Source organism: Fopius arisanus, unplaced genomic scaffold (assembly GCF_000806365.1).
Source record: "Fopius arisanus strain USDA-PBARC FA_bdor unplaced genomic scaffold, ASM80636v1 scaffold00005, whole genome shotgun sequence".
Lineage (NCBI taxonomy): Eukaryota > Metazoa > Arthropoda > Insecta > Hymenoptera > Braconidae > Fopius > Fopius arisanus.
This window is the reverse complement of record NW_011887744.1, coordinates 2319769-2342244: the sequence shown is the minus strand read 5'-3', so window position 1 is coordinate 2342244 and position 22476 is coordinate 2319769. Positions and strand designations below refer to the sequence as shown.

The window sequence follows — 22476 nt, the reverse complement described above, 5'->3', positions numbered from 1 at the left end:
ATCGTTGAATCGAATGGATACTTCGCTCTTATTGGTAGACTGCCGTTGTCCGTTGGGACTATTGTTACCAGAGCTAATACTAGACAACATCCTATGGCGATGAAGCTGTAGTATTGGAGTTGACCGTGAAATGTTGACACTTTCACGAGCATCAGCACCCCTTCATCTGAAATCGGCTGACTTAAAATATTCATAGAAAAATATATGTACATAAAGCTGACACATATATACTTGTATCAGGTACTTATGTACCTGATGACTTAGCGAGATAATTAACCGGACGATAGATTTCATGAATTAGCTTAATAATTTGCCGACGGCGAAGGCAAAATATCATGTGCTTGAAGACAATGACAGATATCCCGGCCAGAAAACAGCCGTCGTCTGTGATTACCAGCAAATCTTCAAAATTCGAGAATAAATCTCCCAATATCGTTCCCAGGAAGATCCAAATCAGAGATGTCATTATTGCGCTGTAGATTGGGTAGATGAATTTTCTGATGGGTTGAGAATCATCGAAAGAGCTCCAAAGACCACAGAATCTATATTTTTCCCGTGATTCATTTAATTGATTTGGGGAGGAAAAGTCGTAAGTTTTTTCCGCCTTTTCATATTAAATTTCTCAATAAAACGATCTTTTGGCATTCTTTCTTCAAATCAATATCTCATTATATCAATCGATCGTCAACAAAATCGTTGAACAATATATATTGCTAGAAAATTTATTTAATACAGTGAAAAAAATGAAAATACACACCGTAAAGTAAAAAGTGAAGCGCCCAGTTGATGTCGACGATTTCCCAATAAATTCTCCATCATTTATTCCTCTAAAGCTGATAGCAAAGAACTGACTACTGACAGTTTACCACAATTGTGAGAAATAACTTGAGCAGTTTTCTTCAAATTTTTTATTCATAAAATCTTTACCGGAGGTATATCTTCGGTATTGAAAGCAATTTTCCTACAATTCACCAGCAATTGTGAAGATTGGCGTGCAGAATTGATGAACAGCTGTTGCTTTTCCGAAGTCGACTCTCGCAGAAAATCTCACTTCATTATTGTGATATCAACCTCGATCGGTTATTGAATACGACTCTACTATCGGAAAATTTTCAGTGCGGCGTAAGGTAAAAAAATTCAAATTTTATTCATCTATTATTGTGGATATCATAGATATTGCATCGGAATAGGAAAAATTTCTTCATTAGAATTATTAATGATTTAACGACGCCCGCGAACGCATGAGTCAGCAAAGCGGATTGATACTCGCTATGTCGGAAGGAAAGTCCCTTACCCACACTGATATAATTCTTTTGTATAAATTAAAAAAATTATTCTATACTCTCAATTAATGGCAAAATTCAGGCGAAAATTCATTTTTATTTATTTATTGTTTCCTCATGCATATAGTTACGTTAAATTTCACACGACGGTCACCAAAAGAGTGAAGAATGAATACGAGGCTCGCAAGATCTGGATTGCAACATAAAAAACCGCAATTAAAATCCCATACATAAACAAAAAAAAATGTCCATAAAATCCGAGCGGAAGACAATTCTATTTTTTTTAAGTTTCTGGTTCATTTGAATTGTAGATTTTGGACTCACCACTATAAATGTATCCATCGACACTGAATAAAAGTTGATAGCTCTAAGTTCCAGAGACTTATTACCACGTACCATGGCAAAAATGATCAAATACGCAAAGTCGAAATATTGTTCGTTTTCCCAACCAGATTGCCATTGGCTGTTAGTCAAAGTGAGACTCTACGAGAAAAAGCAGATCATGCAAAGAAAGACGGAAAAATGGTGATATAATTGCCTTTTTACCTCATGCAGTAACATATTTCCTATTAAACACCACGAGAGCAGTTGAGAGAAGGCTGTTCCACAGTACATTGCAAATTTAATCAAATTGGCGCTTTCCCTGGCGCCCTGAAAGACAATTCACTATTATGGCCAGGATAATGTAAAAATAATACATTTTGCAGTGGTTTTGCCAGTGAAAGAGGACAAGTGCAGAGAGAAAAACTTTTTGATGTGAGATATCTCACCAAAGCTGCTTGAAATCCAGTGAAACATATCATTGCAGAGCTTGCGAATAATTGACAAAACATACTGGATCCAAATACAACATTGACATTATTCACAATTTTTATGAGTCTCTGATGGTGTCGTATACATATCTTGAAACGTCTCACAAAGGAATCATTCGCTTCGTGAGCCTCCCTCGGACTGAAAGGAATAAAACAATTAATTTCAGTCTCACGACTCTTTGGTTTTCCAATCGACAGGTGGATTTCTCCACGAGGCCATTTGGTTTGACAATGCCGATAATTTGAACCCAAGATTTCTAATTGTAGTGTGATGTATCGACAAATGCTTGTGACAACTCCATCCATACCCAGGATTCCAGCTACACCAGTTGCAACTGCACTTGCTTGAATGACAAATGCAATACTGTGCAGTGGCTCAATCGTTGAATCGAATGGATACTTCGCTCTTATTGGTAGACTGCCGTTGTCCGTTGGGACTATTGTTACCAGAGCTAATACTAGACAACATCCTATACCGATAAAGCTATAGCAATGAAGCTCATCGTAAAATGTTGACACTTTTACGAGTATCAGCGCTCCTTCATCTGAAATTTGCTAACTCAAAATACTTATCGAAAAATATATGTACATAATCCGGACGCATATACACTTGTATCAAGACTTAGGTACCTGACGACTTAGCGAGATAATCAACCGGACGATAGATTTCATGAATCAGTTTAATAATTTCCCGACGACGAAGACAGAATATGATGTGCTTGAAGACAATGACAGATATCCCGGCCAGAAAGCAGCCGTCATCTGTGATTACCAGCAAATCTTCAAAATTCGAGAATAAATCTCCCAATATCGTAGCGATGAAGATCCAAATGAGAGATGTCATTACCATGCTGTAGATTGGGTAGATGAATTTTTTGATGGGGTGAGAGTCATCGGAAGAGCTCCAAAGACCACAGAATCTGTATTTTTTCCTTCATTCATTTCATTGATTTATGGTGGAAAGATTGTAAGTGTTTTTTTGGCTCTTTGCAATTAAATTTCTGATTAAAAAATCTTTTGGCATTCTCTCCCCAAACCAATATTTCATTATACCAATCGATGTTCAACAAAACTGTTAAACAGTATATATTGCTACTAGATTCATTTGATACAGTAACAAAGACTGAAATACACACCGTAAAGTAAAAAGCGAAGCGCCTAATGGAGCGCGATGATTTCCCAACGAATTTCCCATCACTTACCCTCCGAAGCTGATGGCAAAGAACTAGCTGCTGAGAGTTTTTCAGAATTGTGAGAAATAAGTTGAATAGTTTTCATGCAACTTTTTATTCACAAAGTCTTTACCGCAGGTATATCTTCAGTGTTGAAAGCAATTTTCTTACAATTCACCAGCAATTGTGAAAATTGACGTGGGGAATTGATGAACAGCTGTTGCTTTTCCGGAGTTCACCCTCAGGGAAGATCTCACTTCAATATCGCGATACCAATCCCGATCAATTATTGAACACGACTCTACCATCGGAAAATTTTCAGTGCGGCGAAAGGTGAAAAAAATTCCAACTTTAGTATTCTACTATTCTACCCTTTTTGCGTTAAAAAAAAATGAAATACAAGACACATAAAATTTGAACATTCAATCCTTTAATCACCCAAGATCTCTAAAAAAATTTCTCGCAAATTTACCAGAGGAATTTTTCAACGGATCAAAAATTGAAGATTCGAGTAAGAAACAATTATTTAATTCTGAATTAATTATACTTTCAATCTGTTTTATTAATTCAACATCATCTAATACCTTAACAATTACATAACTTACAAAAACTCTTCCATCCAGTGACTGGATATAATTCTTATAATGCAACAACGTGGATAAAAAGAATGGCTGATTCTGAAGTTTAATACAGAAAATCTCAGTGCAGAATCAATTTCTCTTCCCGAATTGAACCCATACCATAAATGTATGAGTTATTGAAAAATGCCTATAAATTGTTTATAAAAAAGTTGAATCACTCCGTAACACGATGTAAATCACACGAATCGAAGCCGCCTTGAGATACATTCTCATTTCAATTGTGAACAATTAGATAAACTAATAGCATCAAATCGATATGAATTATCAATCGACATCTCCAATGCGCTCAAAATCCGTGCATTGAAGTTCACACCGAATAGTAAAAAAGACGCTATCGTGTGGATATTACATCAAAGTAGAAAAAAAAACTTCTTCATTACAATCATTAATTATCTAACGACGCCCGCGAACGGGCTGAGTCAGCAATGCAGATCATTCGCTACATGCGTAGATACGATATATAGATACAGATATACAGTTAGACTTCCATAAATGGTCATTGTTCCGGAAGGAAACTTTCCCCCATTCATCCTGAAGTTGTAATTAAAATTATCCAATTTTTTTTGTATAAATGCCTAAAAGACCCACTGTTCAATAATATTGTAAATCCCATTACAACATCAGGATAAATTAAACGAAAAATTGTCTCGGTGACTTTTAATCAAGCCGGCAATCCATTGCACTCAATAGCTTGGTGCATAAATTCATTTTTCTCAACACTTTCCTCGTTGAGTGGAACAGCCATAAATTGAGGCTTCCTTGTTTTTCCATTTAATTCTTCGAATATATCAAGCTTCGATCGTCCCTTGGTCTCAGGTAAGAGGAAAAATGTAATTACGAGTGTGAATCCCGTGAATAATGCAAGGACGAAGAAACTCACGTGCATGCCGAATGTAGCACTCATGGAGGGAAAAACAAGTGTCGTTAAAAAATTAGAAATGAATTCGGTTGATAAGGAGACTGAGAGCCCTAGACTGACGATATCAGCACTGAAAATTTCAGATGCAACGGTTGATGTCAGAGGACCGAGTCCTGCACAGAAAGCTAAAGCAAAAATTGACATTGTGGCAAGGGGCAGCCAAGATACCGATGATAAGTCATAGTTATGGGCCTGAAGGGCTAAAAATGTTCCAAAACCGAAGTGACTTATTATCATGCCCATGCAGGCAATTATGACGAGCTTTCGCCTTCCTAGACGCTCTATCGTCAGTGTTGATGTCCATGAACCCACGATTTGAATAACTGCGATGATAATAGACGCTAGGTCAGGATCCACCGAGCATTTGGCTTTTTCAAATATTGTTGTTGTGTATGAGAACTGGAAGATTAAAAAACAAATGGTTCACATCTATTACAAAATCAAGATGTTCTTTATGGATACGCACTCTCTTTTTAGAAATCATAATAAAATTTTACATTTCCTGCACTTAATAATGATAATAAAATCGGTTGCAGTGAGGAAAAACATTGGAAAAACATCAATTTCCATGAATAAATGCTAACAAAAAATCAACCTGATTTATTCTGTTTACTAAATTAATGCCTGATACTTGGACAATGGATGGGACCTACCAAAATAGCATATCCAGACGTGTGTTGACCAGCGAATAGAGTTACAGAGATAATTAATGCCATGAAAGTTCCCCTGTCTCTGAATAAATCTTTCAAGCCGGCTGACTTGCCGATGCTGTTCGTCAGTTGCCGCTCAAGTTGCATTAATTCGTAATCCACAGTTGTTTTATCGTTGTTCCTCAGCCACATTAGAGAACTGAATAAAAAACGTGATTAATTGTAGTACGCGTACTATAATTTCCTGCGTTTTAAATCATTAACGATAATGCAAAGTGACACTCAGCGAGTTCCAAGTTTGCATATAAATAATAAAATTTTCACAATAAATGATAATCCGATTATCTTTCCTTTTTTCACTTCTCGTGTAGATTAATCCTAGAGTACTAGGTCATTCTCCAAGAATCATCATACAATGACAAAGAAAAATCCTTCAATTCTCCCAAAAAATGTAAGAAACCGGCAAAAATCCAGAACGAACGATTGAATAATCGGTTAATGGAAAAATTACCTGGTAGCTCTGTCGATGCGTCCCCTTCTGAGAAGATGCATCGGTGATTCAGGAAGAAAAATGAAACCTATGATGAAAGCTATGGGAACAACTAGTCCGCACAATGCAAAAGCATGATACGACAGTTTGGCACCTAGAATGAAAGAGGCAAGTGTTCCCAGGTTGAAGCCGAAGGAAAGGAAACTTCCGAGCTGGCCTCTGATAGAATCATCAGCAATCTCGCAGACATATACTGGTACCATTGAAAATGTTATTCCGCATACGAATCCAGCAAGACCGCGGGCCACCACGAGGTAATAGAAATTCTCGGCAAAGTATATGAGCAACCAACTACTTGCAGCGGAAATAGCTATTGCCCATGCCATTATTCTATTACCAATTCTCTTAACTGCCACTGCGTAGAATAGCAGAGCAATTAGTGATGTCAGCCCTGTTACTGAGCCCAACCAAGATATTTCACTCTCGGTTATCGGTTCTGTGCCGACTGGAGTTGTCACTTTGGAAAGTTGAGGAATTATTGGGGCGGTCCAGGCTGACAGCATACCGCCAGCTATCCCTGACAAATTCGCTGCAAATAATCGAACGGTATTCAAAACATTGTTGAAAGTTTAAACATTACTGTCTGAATTTTCAAGGCTCACAGATTTTTATCAGGTTGTCATATGGAATATATGGATTACCATGAACACTTCAAAATTATCGAGTATTTCTAGATAAGTTTGTTAAGAACCTGCGAGCAAGAATCACGTGTCATGTTTCCCTAATAACAATAACAAATTGTGTATGGAGGAGACTTTGAGGGAAATACACGAATAATTTTGAAGATGGAATGGGATTTGAGAGATTATTTTTTTATCCGTCGTTATTCTGTTCAAATCATCTCACAATCAATCAAATATTCTAGGAAAAATCAATCGTTGAATTGATTGATGAATCGAAACGTAAAATTGACGGAAAAAAATTTGAGGCAATTCTGATAAATTAAATGGAAATGTCAATCGATGGAATCAAATCGCGAATCTGATCTGGGGAATTATTAATCAATAATAATACTATATTATATTAATTAATATAAAGCGAAGACCGGCGCCTTCAGGGGATTCATGAGTTTTTGCAGTGGACCAGCTTTAAAATTGATAATTGCCTAAAATATTGCTCACCAATTATAGCTGCAGCTGTTTGACGCCATCTGCTCCTACCTGATGAACATTTACTATAATCACTCATCACCTTCGACTTGTCCATCATAATGCGGCAAGAGGACTGACAAGAGTGAGACTCTTTCATGTCGACTGCACTCGGTTTTTCTCGCGCGATGACAACATTGGGAGACCGGAAAACTGGTTTCCAATTTTTCCTTTATTGCTATTACTGATTTGATAAATCCTCATGCTAATTCTCAGATTTAATTATCATCACAAGGTCACGGCTGGAGAAACATACAATTGAGCTTACGCGGATAGCATCGATGGAGGTGGATCATCGGTAATACGATAAATTTGATTTTGAAAGACGGAAAAATATCGCTTACAGGGTATGTGTACGGGATATTCACGTGCTTTCATGTTGTTGTTTGAGTGCATGTACATGAGCATGCAACATGATATATGATGGATGACCGTGTTATCGTGTCTTTCGGAGAACATCACAACATTCATTTATTATGAGATTGATTGGATTGTTAGGGTGAGGATTTGTTATTACCTCATAAAATTTCAAATGATTCTACACCTCCATACATGTCAATTTTCGAGTAAAATATTCCGCCGAACAATGAGAAATTAATTAGAACATCAAGTACGTTTGCAGGACGGTAATTAGCGATCTTCGAATGCGTAAATTATCATTTCGAAAGACGTAAGTTGTGATTGACAGAGAATACGGAGGTAAAATGAAATCCAATTTCGAGATAACGAAGTGATGTTTAACTTCATTTAAATCGATTTAATTTCTATCTCTTTTATTTTAGAGTGGAATCTGTGAAGTGCCGAAAATTTCTACTAAGGAAATTCCCGAGTCATGAATTCGCAGGAACAAGTGATTTTTTCATTCACTCAATTACTCTTTTTCATTGTGGAAGAGACGAAAAACAATCAATAGCTCGATGACATCAACGTAATCACCGAAATTTATCGTTGGAAAAATATGTGGAAAAATATTTTCCTGTCACCTATTTACTCTACGGCTTCTCAAGGTCTTCATGATATTTAATACGTCGTTGAGGCGTTGAAATCACTTTTTATTGAATACCGCATTGTGGACAGTGAATATTGATAATCGATTTTTCCAAAAGTGGTATTCAAATTCGGATTTTTCTTACATCAATGATGAAAATACGATATTATTCCGAATGATATTCATAGACAGAAACATTAATTTCGAAGGCTGTTCTCTATGCACAGGATTTCCACAAAAACATTTGAATAATTCATACAAACAAAAATTTTAAACGTAAAGTTGTGAGATTAGAAACCTAATGTACGAGTTAGAGCCTCATAATTTATAGTAATTTACGTTTTTAGTGGCGTAATTTACGTTCTTAATCTCGTAATTTACCCGATTGGAGTACCTCATAAATTATCTTCAAGAACTCGTATTTAACTGTTAATTTTTTCAGTGGGCAAACGTTCCGAAAATCTCTCTAAAGAAAACGTTTTAACTATTTTTCAAAAATTTCTCAGAAAAATTTCTGCGCTCGCTACAGGATCACCACGATCCACCACTTTTATAGAATAAAATATGTACAGTTTTTTGTTATATTTTTTTATTGATTGAATAATCAAAGAAATGGCAGGGAATCCCCATTTCGTGTATTGATCAAAGAAAAAATAGGATGAACGTCCCCAGTCATTGCAGTTTTCCTCACTTTCAGTGCGATTGAGGAAAAAGCAACTCCTACGGCGCCTAAAGGAGGAAACAATGCCGAAGAGATCGTACTTAGGATGCCGTCAATGTAATAAGTTGGTAATTATTCATTGACGGCACTGGAGGTGGCGTAATGTTTGTTATACAAGCTCGAAGACGTTTTCGAAGAAATTGCTGGTGTGAAGTCGTCGGCAAAGTAATTATTCCTGGATTGATGTCTGAGGGAAATCCTTTTCGTAAGTGATTATCACTTATCAAGTGGTATAATTATTATTGATCTCTCGTGTGTAAATATACGGCGATTTTCCTCTTCCCAACGACGCACGTGCCGATTTTTCCCTGACTAATTGCATAAGGATTGATGAACGGGAAAGTAAACCGAGAGATAGATTTATTAGTGAGAACATATTTGACTCATTTTGTTAAGTAGGCAAGGCGATTACAATGTTCATAGCATAAGTTAAAAAAGGAACGTTTAAATTATGTGAGTTCTACTATAATTTGAAAAGATTTGCATATCAAATATTTTCTAGAAAATTTATCGGAAGCATCATGACACTGGAGAATTATTGCTCATTGAAACACATTATTGCAGAGTTACGGAAATTTTCCTCTAACTGAATTACCATTCTGCGCACAGAGAAATTAATTTTGATGAGAATCACTTGAATACGAAATTTATTTACATTTTCCTCCTACAATACATCTTAGTTTTATGTACAATTATCATTCAAATTTCCCAGAAATTTTTGTTTATCGGTCCATGTCGATTCCGAGGGGGAAATCTAGCGTAAGTTTCCCTCAAAAATATATGTATATATATATTTTTCAATGCTTTGCCTGAAATGGCATTTTTTTCGGGAAAATCGAAACAATTGCTTTTTAGTATATAATATAGAGTGTTTCACATAAAACCGTAAATTTATGGCAATCGTAATGAAGTATTTTAAATCGAGGGGTAAAATTTACCCCGTCGGCTGACGGGTAGACACCCCCATTGCGTGTGGTGCCCTCCCTCTCTTGTGGTGCAGTACTACGATGCCGCTGGGGTCACTCAAACCCCCAGAACGAAGCCTCTACTTTAGTCAATCCTCTTTGCTAGCACCATGAAGAATAGAGTCTACTCTATTCTTCATGGCTAGCACCTATGTACCAGAAACCGGCACCGCAGAATTCCTCAGATTTTCCATCACAGATGTAAACAAATACTCCGGGAGATTGTAATTGATTTATTTCTATAAAAATTTCTCATTTAGCCATCACAGTGAAACGTGTCTACGTGTTGCATTTATTACCGTAAGTGGATTACTCTTTAAATGTAAAATTTGACGTCGTTAGAGAGTTAACCTCTCGTCGATCATGTTTTATAATGATTTAAAAGACGTAAAATCACAGAATTTATTTACCTATCAGTAATATTGTGCGAAATTAATATAAAAAGTTCCATTTACACGTACATAATTAATTTATTTCCTTCGATATTTATTTTATTGTTTACGATTAAAGAATTTGTGATCAAGACTTTCAGTATTTTTGAAGTTTTCGTTTTACATTGAATTTGATATTAAAAAATGTTACCTTTCTCTATTTCTCGAGTAGGACATAAGGATAATGGGTGCACCAACGAGTAATGCTATTGATAATCTCACGCAAGCATTAAAATCCAATATTATCCCGAATCAAGAGTATTTACTCCAGGGTTCAGTGTTGGACAGTGCTGTTGAGATTTTGCTTCAACGTCTCCGAGGACTCTGTGACAACGTCGACAGTGGACCTGAAGGCTTTCATGACCATGAAATGTGCTTCAGCATTAGAAAGTAATTATTTCAATAATGACTCCCCAAAATTTATATCCACCTCATCTATCCCGGAGCTTCTACCAAATTAAAAAATTATCCAGACAGAAAATTTATACAAATCATTTTTCGTAAACTACTCTTTTTCCCTGAGTATTAATTTCAAGATATTTACAATTAATTAAGCCTTATGCTTAAATTATTTATTAATTTCTTTGAATTCATTCATTCATTTTTAAAAAATATAATTAATGTTCGATGCATCATTAGTTTCCGTTTGTTTTTTTCAGGGGTCCACCACCAGAGCAACCACTTCTTCTTCGTGTCAGGAGGGCCTTAGATTGTACAGACATGCCCTGGCAGTTGAGGTACATTGGGCAACCTGAGCTAGGAGACAAATCTCGACCCACGATAGTTCGCAGTAGCATTGACATCGGAACCAGCAACACAGTCGTCGACTTTCTCACAGAACTAGGATGCAGACTCGATTTCGAATACATCCTCCGTGGATACATGTTTCGAAAAGGAAGGATGAAGATCACAGTGTCCAAAATATTCAAAATGGGACAGGGTAAACTACCAGACCAGGTTGAAGCCATCTCCCAGAGTTACCTAGTGGAACTCAGTGTTCTCGCTCCCAGTGGACAAGACGCTATTGCTGAAGATATGAGGATATTTGCCGAACAATTGAAGCCTCTTGTGCAGTTAGAGAAAATTGATTATAAAAGACTTGTGCATTGAGTTTCTAATCTTCGTTCTAAAATCGACTGGAGAGTGAGATCGTGTTTGTGAGGAATCAATTGAATCGAATTTGCTTACAAATATTTATAAATCATCGAAAATAGCATAAAAATGAGGAATTTGTGGGGAAATGGGTGTCATTCATACGAGATGGTATCATCTCCGAGAAAAAATTATTTTAATAAACTGGAAAAAATCTGAAAGATATTCTCTTCTTTATTCACTTGATTACGAGGAGTTGATGAACGAGAAATGATTATATAGAAAATTAATGTAAATTCTCTCGAATCAATAAATCCATTCTCCAATCCCAGTGTGAAGAATTCAAATTTCCCGCTGCAATTGTTAAGATAATACAACGTTGCCATATTTTTCTAGCGTCGTATCGACAAATGTCGCTCCCATAATTCTACCAGCGATCAAAAGTACATAGTGTGGAGTAGCTGCCATTTTACATTCTGCTGCCACAGTGAACGTTTTTTTTTTTCTAATTTCTCGATAAAAGTTGGCAATTACTCTCCATAAAATAATAAAGTATGTAAAACAGTAAAAATTTTATTCATTTTCGATATTCATATAAACAGCCCCGGGTAAATCCAAAAAAAAGAAAAAAGATTTCGTCACCAGTGCTTTGAAACACCTATTGTTACTCCATTTCACACACGAGGAGAAAAATATCCTCAAAAATAGAACCGCCAAGGCTGGAAACTAATCATTCTTGACATTATAAAACAAGCGAGAAGCAAGCAAGATTATTTTTTACCCCTACAGTGCATAATATTTTTAGAAAACCAATTTCTCATCCCCATCACCTTATTCTGAAAATGGCGGAAAAGGCTCTCACTTTTTCCTCAACAATCAACAGTGGATTCCTTAAAAATAATTAAAAATGGAACGTTTTATTGCGTTGCAGATTGAAAAATGTCGCGTTACCGCGAGTGGGACCTCTCGTGCAAGGTGTACGTGGGCGATTTAGGAAGCAGTGCCAGTAAACATGAGATTGAGAATGTCTTCAGTAAATATGGGCCTCTGAGGAATGTCTGGGTGGCAAGAAATCCCCCAGGTTTTGCATTTGTTGAGTTCGAAGATCCCAGAGACGCCGAGGATGCTGTCAGAGGCCTTCATGGAACGTAAGTATTGCATTCGATTTATTTCACAAGCAAATAATGATCAAAAATAGGCTGAATCGAAAAAATGAATAATTGAATATCTGATTGAATAATATTCATCATAGGTAAATGATTATTCGAAAATATCTAGAAATGCGAAATTTTTGGTAGATTTTTTTTTATTGGGTATAATAGTCTGATTTAAATTTGCTTATAGACGTTGCTGTGGAACACGTGTACGAGTTGAGATGTCCTCTGGTCGCAGTCGTCGAGGTGGTGGACGTCGAGCAGGTCCTAGGTACTCCAGGTGAAAGTCCTGTCTATCAATTTTTTTCAACTACATATTTTATATCTTTTGACGTCGACTATATTTCTCGGAAAACGTATATTTAGATAGAAAAATTATCATTCGTGTGATAAGGATGACGTGATAAGTTAATGCGACAAGAATAGGTTGAACTCGTCTCACATTCTCAGTCCTCGAGTGTTTTATTTATAGAATATGAAAATTTTTTATCTCTGATCAGATAAATGAATGGAATGGTCATCAAATTCTTGGAGTAATATCTCCCGACAATTTTCTTCAGTGAAATTATTTGAAATTACTTCCGCGGTAATTTTCCACTTGATTATTAGATTTTTTTCTGAACCCCCCAAGACAACAGGAAATTTACCAATGGATAATTATCATTTATCGGCATCATTTTGCATTGCTCTTTCAATACGAAATAAGTGATTACATTCGGCCTGATGATGCATCCGTTTGTTTTCAAATTTGTTTAGATCTCGGTCACGCAGTCCTCGAAGGAAATCCATTGGTCGATATCCAAGGTAAGAGATCATTTCTATCAGATTCAGATTTTAAATAATCTGCGTCATTCATATTTTGCACAACGGTTACGATTACATTTTTTTCTTCCTCGTGCGTTCACACACAAATTTCCAGCCAACTTTCTAATCCCTCCCTTCGTATCGCCTACTCCAGGTGACATGAGAAAAATCGTGTCCAGGTACGGTCGTCTCTTTTTACGAAACTTCCACTTGATAGTGAAACTGTGGGATGAAGCGCAACAAATTCGCAACTGAGTTCGGTTATTCGTAAATACTTTCCCGTAATAATGATTACATTCACATAATAGAAAAAAAACTATTATAAAATGGATTCTTTTAATTAAAAAAATCAAGTAGTTTCGGGTGTTATTTGTAAGTCTGAATAAAATGATACAGCTCAAGATAGGATTCAAAATTTCAAAATGATAGGTTTTATAGGCGATAGAATAAACGAAAACATGGGATGAAGGATAGAACTTATGATTAATATTTCTTCTGTTATTTTATTCTTTCTTCAGGTCCTTGTCAAAGAGTCCCAAGAGATCTCCAGTGAATCGCTATTCCAGGTAATAGTAATTTCAATAATGCAATTTCATTTTCGTCACTTTGTATTTCAGCATTGTTTAGTTGAAATGCCCGGTCAGCTGAGGAAATGAGTATGTACTGTTTCCAATAACTTAAAATATTTTGCCAATTTTTTTCTTGATATCCAGTGAAATCCATTATGCTTGCTCGTAATATGAAATTCAAGTGGATAATAAGACGAAACATTTTCGGTACAAATGAAATTTCATATAACTCCGCTTAAAGTCATAACCATCGCCGTACCGCATTCGCCGGATTGTGGTAAGGCGACCTGGAAAGTTAGCTGGAAAATAGTGTGTGTGAAGCGCTAAAACTTTGAGATATACAAGGAAGGTGCAATTTTTAGAATAGTTTCCATAATTTGGTATACAATCGAATCGAATAAAATTCACTCGCGAGAGAAAAATTGATTAGAATGCAACATTATGCCAACTACACTGTTTTTTGTTCTGCATGAAATCGATTCCTAATAAAATTTTGAGACAATCTCCATTTCGTCGAAAATTGAACTGAAATTGTCTAATTATTGTATACATCTTTTTCAAAACGCGAATGTAAATGGGCGCTCTCATTTCGCTGCAGACATAGAAACCAATTTGAATGAAAGAATCCGAAAGTACTGGGATACCCTGAAAGTGTTGAAAATATTATTCACCAACAAATGTGGAGTTGTTGAGAATCGAGAAACGTCAGTTCAGTAAATAAAAGCTGAAGTGAAGGCTCATTATCGTTTTATCCTTTCAACCAATTTCACCCCTCACTGCTAAATAACTCCAGATAAAAAGGAATAATGGAAAATTGTCATGAAATCATATTGCGGATAGTGGCCAGGGGTATGATAACATTTGATAGTTATATTGGTAAAACTGACGTTTGCAGATTCTACCAGTGTCAACTCCTAGCTCTGCTCGTCTCCCCGCCACTACTACTACTACTACTACTACTGCTACTACTACTACTACAGCCACCGTGAACAAAAAAAAATATAGAGCCATAAATATCGAACAAAAAGTCTAGAAATCAAAACTGAAAAAAAAAAATAGCCTGCCTGCCCACTAACCTCCCAACCAACTTCACCATCAGTCACCAACCAGAATCACCGAATAGGAGCCAAGTCGTCCGTCACATTGACAGTCCGTTAGTCACCTCTTGCTGTTCGTCAGTCACCTCAGTTAGTTTCGAACCTAAACTAAAGTAATAAATGCCAATGATAACTACGTCGGTGCTACAATCTTCTAGGCCAACTAGGAGTTCATCGTACCCGTCCTACAAATCAGCCTCAGCGCGATTATCGATCAAATGATCTTCGATAAATATACGATCAACGCGTCCGCCTCCCAACTTCTACTGCTACTCGTCTCAACCATCACAGTTTATATTAGCTGAACAATATGCGACTGCCACTCTTCTCTTCCATCGAGCAATGCCAATATGATCACCTACACAACCATCCCACCACCCAACCACCACCAACCACCACTACATGTTCACAGTTGTCTGGTATTTTCACCCATTTTCAAAAATTCTTATTATTTTATTCTTCTTATTATTTTATTTTTAGATTTTACTGGGCTAATGAGGAATTCTTCGTGGTATATTTATTCTATAAAATTTACAAATTGAATAATTTTTATCAAACGGTTAACAATTTAGATTGGAATTTTAATAAGAATTTTCTTAATTATTACAATTAATGAAGAGATGCAGCGGAGAAAATTAAGGGAATTTATGAGCAAGAATTTTCACAGAATTAATCATGGGAAAGTAATTCAGAAAGCAAAATAAAAATTGTACGTTGTCGACTCATTAGCTCAGATAATTTCCATTCTTCAACTAAAACATGAATTATCAGTCAAGTAAAGAAAATTTGAAAGATTTTATTTGATTTCATCTCTTAATTTCATCTTTTTGTTAATTCAACTAAAAAGCAATTGATTGAAACCCTATAGTTGTTGGTTGGGATCGATTCTCTGGTGAGATATTATCGACGATAAATAACGTCCCACTGATTTTAAACTATTACCCCTTAGGAGCCAATAGGAACTAGTCCTAAATCGATTACCACACCGCCTTGTACGATCTATCTCTATCTGAACTGTCACCAGTCGCGTTTCTGTCTTATTAATGGTCATCCAAAAATTTAGGAATGACAAATGATAACTGTAAATTCGAAAGATAGAAACACGATTGGGAAGTTCAACGACAATGTCAGTAATCGCTCTAAATTTCATAAATAATGAACTCCGTTTCTTTTGTTAACTTTTAGGTCACGTTCTCGTAGCCCTCGCAGAAGGTCTCTAACCCGCAGTCGGAGCCGAGATCGTCGCTCTCGTTCTGACTCACGAGACAGACGGTAAGGATATTAATTAAACAACAACGTAATATTCAGAATAACAGCAGGGAATTTAATTATTCGCAGTTAAGTGGTACTCCGATTAAAAACACTGTGGGACTTAACATGAGGAGATGAAAAAGGAAAAGAAAAGAATTACCATTGACTATGTATGCATTAACTTCACATACATACTGCTGACGATTAGCGATTAAACTAATTAATTTAAATAGTTTTTACACGTGAATTTTGTGGTCGTTTTTGAAGAAGGTATACGACTATTATAAGTCGAAATGCGAAGTAATTTGAGATGAAATAGAAGAAATATGTTACCCATTACTTTTGGAATCATATTAGAGCGATAAATTTGTAAGAATAAGTGTGAATAATTTCCCTCGGGGAATCCCACTCCATTTTAATAATGAGTGAGCTGATGTAAAAATCGAATAAATGGTGGAGTTTATTCCATTGCCAGATGACAGCGTGACACATCAAGAACGATAGTGAAGAGGTACAATAATGAGAGAAATAATGGTCTTATGTGCTGTACATCTCATTTTATACTGTAACAATTAACTGGAGATTTCAAATAAATTCAGTATATATCTTGATTGGTTTTTCTTAGTTTTTAAACATTATTTTTTGTACCTCTGTCATGAAACAGAATTCTCTTGAAATTCTTTCCAAAAATATAGGAATGTACGAGTGGAGAAATATAGGTGGTGAAAAAAAAGGGGTGAGGAGAAGGACATGAGACTAGTATCTATACTTCAAGTGCGCAGTTGCCAGTTTCAATACGAAGGCCAGTGCCAGAGATAGTGGGAGAAAGAGAGGTAAAACGGGTAAAACTGATGTGAGGGAACGACCACCATTTTGTCGCATTTCTGCGTATGGAGTACACCTCAGTGTACCTAGACAGGCGGTATCAGCAAGTGTTCACTGTCACCTCTCATTATAATTTTAATTCGTTGAGTAACCAGTTTATTGTTGTTTGACAAAGGTAAGTGCAGTGTTCCCTTACTTCCAAATTAGTTAAATTTCATAAAATTATGTCGGTGTCTGGAGCGTCAAGTGGTGAACAGACCTGGTTCCAGCAAAATTAGTGACTAGCGTGGCCTGTAATAATCGTCGGAAAATTCACGCCCTTTCGGTCGATTCGTTGGATTCATGTCAGTTCTCCTAGAAATTATCCATTTTTTGAATGAAAAATTAAAAGAATCTCTGGGAATTTTTCATCTTAATCAGGATGTGATAATTGTCGGTGGAAGGAACTTGTGTAGATAAATTATGTGAGTTGTTATTTTATTCAGGCTCCAAATCACGATGTCACGCTATCGGGAGTGGGATTTGTCTTGTAAAGTTTACGTCGGTAATCTTGGAAGTAGTGCGAGTAAACACGAGATTGAGAATGCATTCAGTCAGTATGGACCACTGAGGAATGTTTGGGTTGCGAGAAATCCACCAGGTTTTGCATTTGTTGAGTTTGAAGATCCCAGGGATGCCGAGGACGCTGTTAGAGGACTCCATGGAAAGTGAGTAATTTCAAGAACACTAGATAAACAATGAGCGAGTATGTCACATGACAATTTTATTGTACTTGGGAGAACAACATTTCAGAGCAATTAATTGGCCTATTGGTCATAATCTAATTTCTGTGATGAATTGATTATTTAAACAATTCAACGTTCCGGGTAGAAATCGGAAAGACATTTTATCATTTCCAGTTAGACGGCGAAAAATATTCAATGAGAATTACAGAACGTCTTCCAACCTGTCAGAGTTGAAATTTTCTCATTCCCATCAGACGAAATCTGTAAATATCGTTCCATGGAAGAAGAAACCTTACATTTATCCTTCGTGAACAATTACGACTCGAAGGCCTTATCGCTCCGAATATGATAATACCGATCAAATAGTCTTTGAAGTAGCATCACGAGGGATTAAAACCCTTGTCCCGCTATCTTTGATGGAAGAACCCCCTTTAATCCCTTCTACTCTATTTACTCTTCATGTTTACAAAAGGAAAATTCCACCTTCATCAGAATAATTAACTACAGAAAAATTGATGGCATAAAACTGAGAATGAACTTTCATTTGCATTCAATATCTACAAAGTGTACTACACCACACAGTACAAATGCAAAAGTAATTTGATTAAATTACCTCCCCCTCTTCTCTGTCTCGCACGCAAGGACATCACTCCCCTTCCCCATTTGCAATTCCAATAATACAACAAGATAGAGTGAAAATCCAAGAATAGAATAATGAGAGATTCATTTCAATGCAGACGTTGCTGTGGGACACGAGTGAGGGTTGAAATGTCCTCGGGTCGTAGTCGTCGAGGTGGTGGTGGACGTCGTGCAGGTCCCAGATACTCAAGGTCAGTAAAGCTAAAAAAATTCACTCGATACTTGAAATTTCCAGCCAGCCAAGCGGGCGAATAAAATCGTTCGCGACTTCTTGCAAGTAGGTATAATCGAAATGTATGTAATTTTAATTTTATTGAGAATGCACGATTAGACTACTTAGCACATATCTTGATGGACATTCTTTATACGACCGACAAGCTGAAATTAAGCTCACGTAGATTGTGCATATCAACAGGAGATTAATTAATTGCACTAAAAAAATAATTAATTTGTTCTCTCAGTATGACAATCCTTTCACACTAATTTATCACTCCACTACTAAATCATCACTAAAGAATAATCTCTTCATCATAAATTTTCAGTAGATAGTTCTTCTGTGGTACTCTCTCTGTACTCTTGATATTTCTTTACAAAATTTATAGGTCCAGGTCTCGAAGTCCTCGTGGGAGATCAGTAGATCGATACTCCAGGTAAGACTGGTAATAATTCTTTCCCTCAGGGAACGATTGGACAAGCGGTGGAATGTGATCCTCATAATTCGTTTATCCATTGTTTACTTCCTTAGGTCGACATCGAGGAGTTCTGGGCGTTCGCCATACGACCGTTACTCCAGGTAATTTAATTTTATTCATCCGGTTGGTAGACGTTTTTAAGGTCTTGCAGGTGAACAACGTGAGCCATTCCTCCATGCAGGGGTGTATGTAGAATTGCTTAATTAATGGTGGTATATTGCACGCTGAGCCACTAATTTACACACTTTATTAACACTGAGTTGTGAGATGAGTGTACAGCTATCCTCGGTATATAAAGAATGTCTTATGTTCATAGAATTAATTAAGCAATGGGTGGTTGAGCATAAGAAAACTGAAGTGTCAATTCTCAAAACAATGGTTTGAATTTATCGTATTAGATGGAAGACGAAAGTAGTGTATGTTTACTCATTATTCATTATTTTTATTTTTATATTATTTTGGATTATAATTCAGTGGACAAAGTGGTAATTAAAAATATAATTTGACTAATGTTATATTAAGTAAATGAATTTGGTGATTAAAGATATTTGAATTAATAGTGTAATTTGATTCTGGTTGAATTATCAAATACGTTTCTTTAACTTCACCATCAACCAGACTCAACCGATTTTACCACTTTGCTACTAAGGCCATACGTACTTAAGCAAGTCATTTTCTTCCAAACCGGAATTGGTTTCTATAATTTGTCCATTACTTATAATGTGAATTATCCATCATATTCGCAATGAAATTTAAAAAATCAGGACAATTCTAGAATAATGTCGAAGAATGAAGTGAGATTATTCGACCAACCTACAATCTGATTTCTCTTCCATAAATGCATTAGAGTGGGCAGTCTAGGATAATTCAATAGTTATGATTTGCTAATTGAGAGTGACAATTATAAACTACATCTATCAAGTAACATGAGAAAAATAAGAGCAAATATCATAATATTATTTTGCGGAATAGTAGCAAGGAGTATGATAACGTATGATAGTTATATTGGTAAACCTGACGTTTGCAGATTCTACCAGTGTCAGCTCCTAGCTCTGCTCGTCTCCCCGCCACTACTACTACTACTACTACTGCTACTACTACTACTACAGCCACCGTGAACAAAAAAAAATATAGAGCCATAAATATCGAAAAACAAGTCTAGCAATCAAAACTGAAAAAAAAAAATAGCCTGCCTGCCCACTAACCTCCCAACCAAGTTCACCATCAGTCACCAACCAGAATCACCACTAGGAGCCAAGTCGTCCGTCACATTGACAGCCCGCTGCTGTCCGTCGGTACCGTCAGTTGCCCTTCAAATATCTACTCCGGTCTATCAGCAATCTTCTAGGCCCATCTAGGAGCTCATCGTTACCCATCGATACGCCTCAACGCGAAATATGAAATATAATAAAAAAAAAATATCTAGCAAACGAAAACAAAAAAAAAACAATCTTCGATAGTAATAAATCACGACGCGCTATCGTCTCCCAACTTCTACTACTGCTACCTCGTCAACCATCACAGTTTAACTTAGCTGAACCAATATGCGACCGCCACTTCTCTTCGATCGAGCAAAGCCAAAATGAATCACCTACACAACCATCCCACCACCCAACCAAGTACCACCACCACCAACCACCACCACATGTTCACAGTTGTCTGGTATTTTCACCGATTTTCAAATGTTTTTTATTATAATTTTTTAGTTTTTCCTTTGATATTGTTTTGTCGGCGCGCTGAGTTCCTCTCCGCTGGTGATTTCCCCGATCTCATTAGACACACGAAAAGGAATTGAATCAATATTTGGTGAATTTAGCGTTGGAAATCATGAGCAAAAGGAACTAACGCAGACTTTATTGTTAATATATGATATCTGCATACGTACATGTATAAAACATCTATTATTTGTTGAAACTATTGAGTTTGAGTGCTAATTCAGTAGCTGAGTGGTGACAATACAGTTTGCAGTTGGCAGTTTTTATATCTCTGGGTCCAATGATGATACGAAAATCATCGTTATCACTCTTAGATTCCGAGATACTGTGCAAAACTTTTCCAATTTTTCGGCACTACTAATATTTTATATCTTGCTGGGTTGAGATTTGAGAAAAAAATGATGAGCGACAGTTCTTTATTGTTCAACATTCTTTTCTAAGGTCGCTCATTACGATGAAAATAAATTAACAACTTTCGAATGAGAGCTTACCACTTTGTTACTGAGCCAATAACAATTAAGTTTTTTCACCGTTTATTTATTCTTCTGAGTTTTTCACTTGTTTTTTCATTAATTTATTGGTGAGATGTCAATACGTATTTTGTCATTACTATTTCTAATAGTTATTTACCCCGGAGTACTAGGAAATTAGGAATTAGTCAATTTTTACATATGTGTGACACTCAAGTGAGCTTTATTTATTCTGTTGTGTCTTGTTAGCAGTCTCAGACTCTTTCATATTTCCTTATCGATGACTCAAATTATCGACAATGAGATGCAACAGAAGAGTGAAAATATTAATAAACGTATTTAGGATTTTCATAGACGGGGTAATAAAATGCTTTTTCAATTTTTAGGTCTCGGTCACGCAGTCCACGCAGAAGATCTCTGACTCGCAGCCGCAGCCGAGACCGCCGCTCTCGTTCTGATTCACGTGATAGACGGTACAGATAATTCCCAAAAATCCACCAAAAAAGAAAAAGAATTCCCACGAATTTCCTTAGCCGAACTAACAATCAATTGAACGATTCCATTAACTATGTATTTCTTAAAAATTAATTACAGTTAGGTGACAACAAAGAAGATGATCTCGATGAATTCTAGGAGGCGTTAACATCAGATTAATATTGTTTTATTTGTATATAAACTGCTGTCACTATGTTCACTAAAAATACAAATAGATCATGAACAAGATTTATTGAAAAGCGAGAAGAGATAACGAAAATATCCGCTTCAGACCAGCTTGTCTTGGCATTAACACGCGATTAATTTGTAAATGAGTCGTTCGACTTGTGTGAGTTTAATCGTGCATCACTGGACTTGTGCTAATAGCTAATTTGCATTATTGAAGACAAACGAATTCAATGGCAAATGTACGAATAATTTTTCATGAGCTTAATTACTATTGATGAGATAAATGTAATATTTGTACGAGTGAGAGTTTCATTGGTCATTTGATTTAACGATGCTCAACCAATTGATGATTTATTTTGGTTAGATCTGGAGATAAATTTAGGTGGAATAACGTCGAGTTACACGAAACTCTGACGTTTTACGTTCTATTCATTATTTTATACTTTTTATCGATTTAAGATTGGAAATAAATCTGTAATGCATATATTTTCGCAGTTGAC

The 22476-nt window shown here is 36.2% G+C and overlaps 5 protein-coding genes across 6 annotated transcripts in view; 2 read left to right on the top strand and 3 right to left on the bottom strand.

Moving 5' to 3' along the window:
* Positions 1-836, bottom strand: part of LOC105273552 (uncharacterized) — a 1144-nt gene extending 308 nt beyond the window's left edge. The window contains exons 1-3 of the mRNA XM_011316047.1: positions 758-836; positions 253-542; positions 22-166 (exon numbers count right to left, since the gene is read on the bottom strand). Of these exons, the coding sequence (XP_011314349.1) occupies positions 22-166; positions 253-542; positions 758-819 (497 nt within the window). The 5' untranslated portion in view covers positions 820-836. The remainder of the gene's footprint in view (positions 1-21; positions 167-252; positions 543-757) is intronic.
* Positions 837-1392: 556 nt separating this feature from the next.
* Positions 1393-3322, bottom strand: LOC105273529 (uncharacterized). Its single transcript, XM_011316025.1, has 6 exons — positions 3232-3322; positions 2726-3015; positions 2054-2640; positions 1830-1934; positions 1608-1766; positions 1393-1473 (listed from the first exon to the last, which is right to left on the bottom strand). The coding sequence occupies exons 1-6, from the start codon at positions 3288-3290 to the stop codon at positions 1423-1425; spliced, it is 1251 nt and encodes a 416-aa protein (XP_011314327.1). The 5' UTR covers positions 3291-3322; the 3' UTR covers positions 1393-1422.
* Positions 3323-3804: 482 nt separating this feature from the next.
* On the bottom strand, positions 3805-7302 carry LOC105273528 (facilitated trehalose transporter Tret1). The gene is made up of 4 exons (XM_011316024.1): positions 7149-7302; positions 5989-6556; positions 5481-5676; positions 3805-5226 (listed from the first exon to the last, which is right to left on the bottom strand). The coding sequence occupies exons 1-4, from the start codon at positions 7273-7275 to the stop codon at positions 4570-4572; spliced, it is 1548 nt and encodes a 515-aa protein (XP_011314326.1). The 5' UTR covers positions 7276-7302; the 3' UTR covers positions 3805-4569.
* Positions 7303-8986: 1684 nt separating this feature from the next.
* MED18 (mediator complex subunit 18) lies at positions 8987-11593 on the top strand. Of its 2 annotated transcripts, none has more exons than XM_011316023.1 (3): positions 8987-9089; positions 10453-10670; positions 10940-11593. In XM_011316023.1, the coding sequence occupies exons 2-3, from the start codon at positions 10465-10467 to the stop codon at positions 11388-11390; spliced, it is 657 nt and encodes a 218-aa protein (XP_011314325.1). In that variant the 5' UTR covers positions 8987-9089; positions 10453-10464; the 3' UTR covers positions 11391-11593. The 2 variants fall into 2 exon arrangements, with proteins under 2 accessions (XP_011314325.1, XP_011314324.1); XM_011316022.1 differs by lacking the exon at positions 8987-9089 and adding an exon at positions 9915-10149.
* A 188-nt stretch (positions 11594-11781) lies between these two features.
* On the top strand, positions 11782-22462 carry LOC105273551 (probable splicing factor, arginine/serine-rich 6). Its single transcript, XM_011316046.1, has 9 exons — positions 11782-11924; positions 12304-12520; positions 12717-12797; positions 13283-13330; positions 13849-13896; positions 16182-16268; positions 17558-17779; positions 18535-18627; positions 21700-22462. Exons 2-9 carry the CDS (start codon positions 12312-12314, stop codon positions 21794-21796), a joined length of 885 nt encoding a protein of 294 aa, XP_011314348.1. The 5' UTR covers positions 11782-11924; positions 12304-12311; the 3' UTR covers positions 21797-22462.
* Positions 22463-22476: the final 14 nt, after the last annotated feature.

Coding starts and splice junctions, on each gene's coding strand:
- LOC105273529 (XM_011316025.1), bottom strand. CDS start 3,290: ATGGGAAATTCGTTGGGAAATCATCGCGCTCCATTAGGCGCTTCGCTT. Junction 2,641..2,725: donor TTATCTCGCTAAGTCGTCAG/GTACCTAAGTCT, acceptor AGCAAATTTCAG/ATGAAGGAGCGCTGATACTC. Junction 1,474..1,607: donor CGATGGATACATTTATAGTG/GTGAGTCCAAAA, acceptor GTTGCAATCCAG/ATCTTGCGAGCCTCGTATTC.
- LOC105273551 (XM_011316046.1), top strand. CDS start 12,312: ATGTCGCGTTACCGCGAGTGGGACCTCTCGTGCAAGGTGTACGTGGGC. Junction 12,521..12,716: donor GTCAGAGGCCTTCATGGAAC/GTAAGTATTGCA, acceptor ATTTGCTTATAG/ACGTTGCTGTGGAACACGTG. Junction 16,269..17,557: donor TCTGACTCACGAGACAGACG/GTAAGGATATTA, acceptor TATTTTATTCAG/GCTCCAAATCACGATGTCAC.
- MED18 (XM_011316023.1), top strand. CDS start 10,465: ATGGGTGCACCAACGAGTAATGCTATTGATAATCTCACGCAAGCATTA. Junction 10,671..10,939: donor ATGTGCTTCAGCATTAGAAA/GTAATTATTTCA, acceptor TGTTTTTTTCAG/GGGTCCACCACCAGAGCAAC.
- LOC105273528 (XM_011316024.1), bottom strand. CDS start 7,275: ATGAAAGAGTCTCACTCTTGTCAGTCCTCTTGCCGCATTATGATGGAC. Junction 6,557..7,148: donor AACAGCTGCAGCTATAATTG/GTGAGCAATATT, acceptor GATTATTTGCAG/CGAATTTGTCAGGGATAGCT. Junction 5,677..5,988: donor CGCATCGACAGAGCTACCAG/GTAATTTTTCCA, acceptor TTTTTTATTCAG/TTCTCTAATGTGGCTGAGGA.